Source organism: Dermacentor silvarum, unplaced genomic scaffold, assembly GCF_013339745.2.
Source record: "Dermacentor silvarum isolate Dsil-2018 unplaced genomic scaffold, BIME_Dsil_1.4 Seq1059, whole genome shotgun sequence".
Classification (NCBI taxonomy): Eukaryota; Metazoa; Arthropoda; class Arachnida; order Ixodida; family Ixodidae; genus Dermacentor; species Dermacentor silvarum.
Genome location: NW_023605510.1, coordinates 55973 through 64035, shown reverse-complemented (window position 1 = coordinate 64035; position 8063 = coordinate 55973). Strand labels below are relative to the sequence as shown.

Here is an 8063-nt window from a genome sequence, read left to right as displayed (position 1 = left end):
GGAGACAAACTTCTCGCCAAACGTGTTACGTGGTCAGTCCTTTGCGTCATGTACTACTCGGTTTGCCGGCTCTCGAAGCGTTGGGAGTCATCAAGTTCGTTGACTCTGTGGCTCACAAGGAACCCAACTACGAAGTTTTGTGCCCTCAAGTTTTCAACAACTTAGGCACTATGCCCGGGGAGTATACAATAAGGCTTAAACCAGGCGCTGTTCCATATGCAATAAGCGCACCACGCAGGATTCCTATACCACTTCAGCAGCCTGTAAAACGAGAACTCGATAAGATGGAACAAATGGGCATCATTCGTAAAGTCGAAGAGCCAACAGAGTCGTGTGCCGCCATTGTGCCTGTACAAAAACACTCGGGAGATGTAAGGATATGTGTAGACCTTACGCAGTTGAACAAGTTTGTCTGAAGAGAAAGATACACATTGCCTACTCTCGACCAAACACTGGGCTCACTTGCCGGTGCAAAATGGTTTTCCAAATTGGACGCAAATTCCGGCTTCCATCAGGTGCGACTTAGTAAAGCCTCAGAAGAGCTGACCACGTTCATTACGCCGTTTGGGCGGTACTGCTTCACTAGGTTGCCGTTCGGGATTTCATCAGCTCCAGAGTATTTACAAAGAAGAATGTCTGAAATCCTTACCGGCCTTCCTGGCGTCGTCAACCTGATGGACGATATTCTCATATTTGGTGACAGCAAAGCACAACATGACTCTAGGCTATCAAGCGTCTTAGCTAAGCTGGCCCAGTATAACGTTACCCTAAACAAAGCAAAGTGTGTGTTCGGTGTTCGAAGTATAAGATTTCTGGGCCACTTACTAAGCGAGGAAGGCGTACAGCCGGATCCGGCCAAACTCAGGGCCATTAAAGAGCTGAAAGCACCCTCTGATATATCGCAATTACGCAGTGTTCTGGGCATGGCCAACCATCTAGGCCATTTTCTGCCGAACTTGGCACAAACCACTGCCCCGCTGCGGGTGCTTTTACAGAAAGAGACCGAATGTGCTTGGGGTCCTGCTCAGAACACGGCTTTTAAAAGCTTGAAATCTATTATCTGCTCGGCAAAATGCATGGCTATGTACGATCCACGCCTTCCCACGATTCTTTCGGCAGACGCCTCGTCTTATGGTCTCGGTGCCGTCCTTTTCCAAAAACAACGCAATGGCGAGCGCCGACCGATAGCGTTTGCTTCAAGGTCACTGACCAAAACCGAGCAACGCTATGCGCAATTGGAAAAAGAGGCACTAGCATTACCATGGGCTGCCGAAATGTTCGATGAATACATAAGAGGTATTGAGGTGGTGCTTGAAACGGACCAAAAACCTCTTGTTTTGTTGCTTGGCAAAATGCCTATTGATGTGTTGCCGCCAAGGGTACAGTGCTTCAGAATGCGGATGATGAGGTATCACTTTCATATTGTGTACGTTCCCGGTAAAAGCTTGATAACGGCGGACGCTCCTTGACGAGCACCGACGAAAGCAGATAAAGTCGCCGGTGAACTGACCGTCTCGGAAGTGTCGTCTTTCGTCAAAACATGTGTGCAAGGACTTCAAATGGGTGACAATTGTGTTAACAGAATGCACGATGCGCAAAAAACGGACGTCGTTTGTCAAGCCTTGCTTAAGTTGTGTGGCCAAGGCTGGCCGGAAAAACCAAAGCTTCCCTGTCACTTAGTTCCGTACTGGCAGGAACGAGCACTAATTTCCGAAGGCAATGGCACGCTGCTAAAGGGGACCAGATTGGTGGTAACTTAGTGCCTAAGAAATGAAGTACTAAAAAAGCTACATGATGGGCATCAGGGCATCTCAAGGACTGGCTAGAGCTTTGGCAAAAGAATTGGTCTGGTGGCCAGGCCTCGGCGAAAAACTTGCGCGGCAAGTGAAAGAATGTGTTACTTGAGCGCGCTTTGTCACCCAGAACTTGGAGCCATTGATTTCAACCCCAACGCCACGTTTCCCGTGGGAACGAGTTGGGGTCGATTTGTGCTTTATTAACAACTGTCATTATCTTGTCGTGGTCGACTACCTGTCATGGTATCCGGAAGTAGCCCTCCTTCCCTCAACAAAAACTGGCGCGGTGATAGAAAGACTAAAAAAATCACAGCATATTCACGAGGTGAATGACGGTGAGGTGGGCGAAGCTCCGGAGGTTATGGGTGATACCGTTAATCATCCGAGAAGTTCGCGCGATAAAATCATCATGCAAACACGTGAGGTACGGTGAAGAAAACATTGAGATTTCAAGTAACCTTTATATAAAACGCACTTGTGGTCGGAGAAGTGCACAGCTAGGGGTTCGAGTACCGGTTTAAGGGGAATGTTAGCAAACACGATGTCTATGCACGACCCCCGCACGGTAGTAGGCGCAAGGTGGTCTAGGGAGATGCACCTGAGCGAGTATCTGATGGCCATCTGCTGAACGAGCCAATCGTTGGTGGAGCGGTCCGATATGTCGACATTAAAGTCACCCACGAGCACGAACGGTCTGTTTCTGTATTTGACGTCAAAGTTATTGCACGCGGTGTCCACGAAGAACTTTACGTCCCCGTTGGATAGGTTGGGCGCTAGGTACATGACCATGACGACGATATCCGAGTCACCAAATTCGACCGCAGCATATTCACCGTGATGACTCTGGCTGGTGAGCGGCACTTGTACGTCCACAGCAGGGATCTTCTGCTTGACGTAGACGGCCACCCCACCGGCTGTACGTTCTGCGTCTTCGGTGCACGTCACGGGTATGTATCCGCTCACGAAAGGCCTGGCTGCGTTCCAAGTCTCGGTGAAGCAGAGCACGTCCACCTCTGTGAGCACGGGGTCCCTTTCGACGTCCCGCGCGTGCGCGTTGAGGGATCTAACGTTGAGTAGGGCCAAGGTAAACTCGTTTGCCGCATCAACCTCTTCGCGCAGGGCACGAAGGAATGTTCCCGTGACTGTGGAGAGTTTGTGTTGATCGAGTCGCCTGAACTCGCTGAGCATTGTGGTGTCTTCGTTCTTGGGTTTGTGGTAGAAGCAGTGGTCCCCTTTTGCATTAGTGAGATACAGGTTATTGATGTTGGTACATCGACTGAGTGCAACGTAAACTAGTTTTTGCGGGTGCGTTTTATCGTACCCATAAACAACGGAGGAGTAGGTACCCCCTTCTGGCTTGTGCACAGTTATAGCACTCGCCTCCACCAGCGGAAACAGGACTCGCTTACACGCGACGCCCGTCTTGCGATCAAGAGTGACTGTGGTGCTTCGCGGTTCGATCGGGACCCAAGACGCGCCGACGGCGTATCCGTATCGCCTGGCCTCCTCCGCGATCCACTTGGAGCGTAGACGAGCGAGCCTACCAACCGAGGCGGATTGGTCAAACTCCAACCAGAATCGCTTGGGTAAATTACCCTCGGAGTGGGATCTCTCGCATGCAACGAGGATGCCAACCGCCCCATTCACGAGCCCGTCGACGACGTCAATGTTGGTGCTGATCATGTATGGTTTTCCAATGACGACCGTGATTTCGCGGGGCCGGTTGGCAAATTCGGTGTGCGTCATGTTATCCACTTTTGCGATTGCAGTCCGCACTGCATCTTTATCTGCATACCCGATGTACGTGTCTTCGGCTCGCACTTTGACGACGTCGGTGCCTTCCTGCATGGCGACGAAGGTGTTGAACTTGGCCACCTCTTGGTTCGAGTAGAAGATTCGCACCGCAGAGGGCGCGCGCATCAGCGCTTCGTCGGCGGTGACGAACCTGCTCTCGATGAGTAGCACCTTTCGATCGTCGAGCTCCTTGCCGTCTCCGATCTTTGTGAGCAGGGCCGAGAACGAGGCGTCCGCTTGCCTGACGACATGCACGAGAGGAAAGTAGTCTAGGTAGTGCCACTTGATTGTGGACACGAAGAGCCCGCCAGCTTCTCGACACCTCTTGTACACCTCGTTGGCTCGTACTGGCGGCAACTATCGCAGGTCCCCGCACATGATGACGTCCAAGCCACCGAACGGTTCGTCTAGTCTTTGTGTTATCTGCTTGAGGCGGAGATCGATGGCGCTGAGGTTGTCGGACGACAGCATGCGGACTTCGTCGACCACGACGCACTTGACATTTCGGAAGGCAACCCGGAACGTGTGGAGTTCGTCATCGGACAGCGCGACGCCCCTTTTGTTGCGTGTAAGCTTGAACGCCGCATGCACTGTGATGCCTCCAACGGCGACCGCGGCCTTGCCCGTGGTCGCGCACACGACGTAAGAGTCGTACGGTCGGGCGTCACCGTTGTAGTGATTGTAGACGTCCATGAGCAATTTGAGCACGAACGTCTTTCCGCAACCGGCGGGCCCCGTGAGAAAGACACGCAGCGGTGGCGAACCGGGAGTGGTCTGACGTTGTATAATCTCCCTGAGTAATTCGTGCTGTTCGGGGTTTGTCATGCGTATGCGGTTATCGTACACATCCCTTGCCATCACATCCTGCCGCTTGTGGACGGCCGCACACGGACTCGTATCCTTGGCGAGGTGAACGAGGTCTTCACTGGGTAAGACATCTGCACCTTCGTCTGCGACGGCGGCAGAAATTGCGGTGGAACCTGCGGAAACATTTGCGGCTTCCTCTTCCTCTGCTTCCAATCGACACCTGCACTGGCGTATCATTTCTGCAACGACGTCATCGTCACCGGCAACGTCGTATTCACAACGCTTTGCCGCAATGAGATCCTTGTTGTTGCCATAAAACTGGAGGTATTGTTGTTGTCGAGTACGTCGACCACCTCGTTGCGAAATGGCACGTAGAGAAGCACCTGCTCTCTCACGTAGTCTTGCGGCTGGTCATGCGGCGCTGTAGTGGCGATATCGGATGACCACGGGCTGTTGGCGAAGACCGTACCCGGTCTTGTATTTGCGCGCAAAGTCAGCGAGACGTCTTCCATCTCCTCGGGTCGGGCGTCGCACTTTTGCACAATGTTCGGCTTCCATACGTCGGTCGATGCGGCGCCGACATTGGCCAGTTGCTCATTAGTCTTGCGTACCCGGACCCGTTCTTCAGGGTAGCAGGTTAGCACGTAGACGACGTCCCTGCTCTTCTCGGACATTTCTTGGCCGAGAAGGTACCAGGCCGCTTCCTGTGCCGACATATCGACCCCCTTGAGCATAGTGACTCCGAGCGAGCGAACCACGGCAGCATAGTCCGACTCGGGCTTCTCGTCCAGAATCTGCATAATCGCCTTGTGGAAGTTGGACAACCCCCGGTCAGCCTTGTTGACAAAATACACGTACGTGGCGCAGGCGTAGTGGTCGAGGATCACTTGGAGATCCATGTTGGAATCCAAGACCTTTGCGATCCAGGGGTTGAACGCATTGACAAACTTTTGCGCCGGAGTGCGGCGGTGCAGAACGCAGGGGCGCGAGAAACCGGCCCTCAGAATCTCCATATACTCGGCGTCTGATGCCACATGGAACGTGCGGGCAAACTCCTTGAGCGAGTCAAACGAGCCGCGTTCGAGCGCATCGTGCATCTGCTCGTAGCGATCCTTGAGCTTTCGCCTTCGTGTCTTTTCAGCCTCTTCTTCGGTCGGCGGAAATGGAACCACGATGCGCGTCTTGTTGCTGGGCATGAACGGTGCTCCGAAACGACACTTGGTGCGACCCTTCTTGTAGCAGGTGTGTGTGTGAGCGTGAATCTGGGTGCAGGTCCGTGTCGAGCGTGAGCAGCGTTTCGACCATCTCCAGGGTACGAGGCATGTGCGACGACACTTCTTCTTGGGGCGCCTCTTCGAGCCACAGAATGGTGTGTACGTGGGCGCTTCCTCGCTGCTGGAACTCGACTCGCTTAAAGTAGTCGACGACCACGTAGGGCTTAAAGGGCGAGCAGCGCTTGTCCTTGAGCACGTTGAGCACGACGTGGAAGATGCGGTTGGTGTAGATGGTACACGCAACTGGATCGTCGTTGACCAGCTCGACGCGCTCCATGGCGCTCAACTCTCGAACCACCCGCGCTACGCCTTGGGGGCCCACGCGCAGACGTTCGAGCGTTTCTAGAAGCCGATCCCAGTGCAGTTCGGAGGCCGACAAGGTCAGGAACACGTGGGGCTACCCCAGCTGCCGGATCATTGCAAAGAGATCCTTACGGCGCTCTTGCCAGTATTGTACAGTATTCAGAACCCCACGCATGAATCCAAGATTAAAAAAAAATTATGGGGTTTTACGTGCCAAAACCAGTTCTGATTATGAGGCACTCCGTAGTGGGGGACTCCGGAAATTTGGACCACCTGGGGTTCTTTAACGTGCACCTAAATCTAAGTACACGGGTGTTTTCGCATTTAGCCCCCATCGAAATGCGGCCGCCGTGGCCGGGATTCGATCCCGCAACCTCGTGCTCAGCAGCCCAACACCATAGCCACTGAGCAACCACGGCGGGTGAATCCAAGATCGCGGTTGAGCAGATCGTCCACAAACTCTGAATTCTCGAGCTGCTGCCGCGTTATCGCACTGGTGGCCGCGTTCGTCCTGAACGTCATGGTCTTCTCTGATACTTTGTATCTCATCACCTTCATTGCCATATAGAGCACGTGGTCGGGACGCACTCCACGACGATCGGTTCGCCTAGTCTCACTAGTCGCCTTGGCATACGGCGTTGACCTGGGTCCGGTTATTTTGCGCGGCACCCCCAAGCAAATCTGCGGGAAGGACAGCTCCTCGGCATACTCATCAAAGTGTAGCGATTTCGGGGTACGACCTTCACCGGGCGCCAAGTGCAGACTGTGGGTGCCTTCGACTAGGCCTCGTTCCCCCACCGCCTTTGCAGCCGCCGCCATTCCCGCCGCGGTATCCGCCGCCATTGCAGCAGCTGTCATTGCACTTGCCGCCCCGCCGTCGAACACCATCGTATGACTGATGGTATTGAGAGCGATCACAGCCTGCATAGGGTCTTCAAGGTCGCTCACCTGCGGCGCCGGTTCGATCTCGTCATCGTCAAATACCTCGTCGTCGTCGGCGCCCACGAGCCGCTTCCACTCGATCTTAATGTCCAGATGTTTGTAGAGGGGAGACGTTTCCAGGTGTTTTAGCCACGCGTGCACGCGGCGCTTCTTGACCAGACCCTTCTTGTAAGACGGTTTACAGACAAGACGACGCTTTAGATGCACGTCGATAGCCGCGTCTTCGGGCACGTTACGAGGCAGGCACCAAACCGTATCGGGAACGCATATGGGCACGTTCACAGCTTGCCCTTTGATCCCGTACTGACCGCCGCCGTGCGTCAATCGTCTGATGGTCATGAACGGAAGACGAGGCGCGATCAGACGCTCTTCTACGGGATTCAGCGGCGGGAGGTGCGCCGGTTTCGGCGGGTAGCGATACCCGTGCGACACACTCAACGGAGGCACCCTCTCAGCGACCAATGAGTCTTTACACGCGGAGCAAAGTTTGTACTCACTGTGCGCCTTCTCGCCACCGGGAAACTCGCGGCGGAGCACGGCGATGGCGGCGGCCTGATTCTGCTAGTTCCTGATGCCAGAAACCGCGGTGAGGTTATTATTGAACCAAAGTAGATCACACACGTCGCAAATGTGGCCAAACGAATGAGTGAGAAATTCCCGCTCGAACAGCGCGTCGGCTCCTTGAATGTGAGACCGCTGCCGCCGCTTGGTCACCACTTCCCGCGCACGTGCACCATCCGGGTCTGCCCGGCGCCGCGCTCGCTTAGCCGCCGCTTCCCGCTCTCGCCTTTCGGGGTCCGCTGCTCGCAGTGCACGTTTCGCTGCGGCGTCATTGGCGCGCATCGTCTCGGGATCCGCCAGGCGCCGCGCTCGCTGAGCCGCCGCTTTCCGCTCTCGCATTCCGGGGTCCGCTGATCGCAGTGCACGTTTCGCCGCGGCGTCATTGGCGCGCACCGTCTCGGGATCTGCCAGGCGCCGCGCTCGCTAGGCGGCAGCTTCTCGAGATCGCACCGCGGGATCCTGCCGACGGGCACGAGCCGCAGCGGCCATCCGCGCCCACCGCTGCACATCGTCCATGCTCCACCAACGATCCGACACGTACGGCGACGATCCAAGAAGTGAGAGAGGCGCTCGCTCCCTGCGCATC

At 55.1% G+C, this 8063-nt stretch overlaps 1 protein-coding gene across 1 annotated transcript; it reads right to left on the bottom strand.

Annotated features, from left to right (window-relative positions):
- Window positions 1-300: 300 nt before the first annotated feature.
- LOC119434422 (uncharacterized) lies at window positions 301-7769 on the bottom strand. Its single transcript, XM_049659480.1, is given in 6 exon segments — window positions 301-348; window positions 2310-3831; window positions 3967-4750; window positions 4867-5659; window positions 5775-6013; window positions 6391-7769. Coding segments are annotated over 6 exon segments (4755 nt in total). The 5' UTR covers window positions 7760-7769.
- Between the last annotated feature and the right edge of the window lie 294 nt (window positions 7770-8063).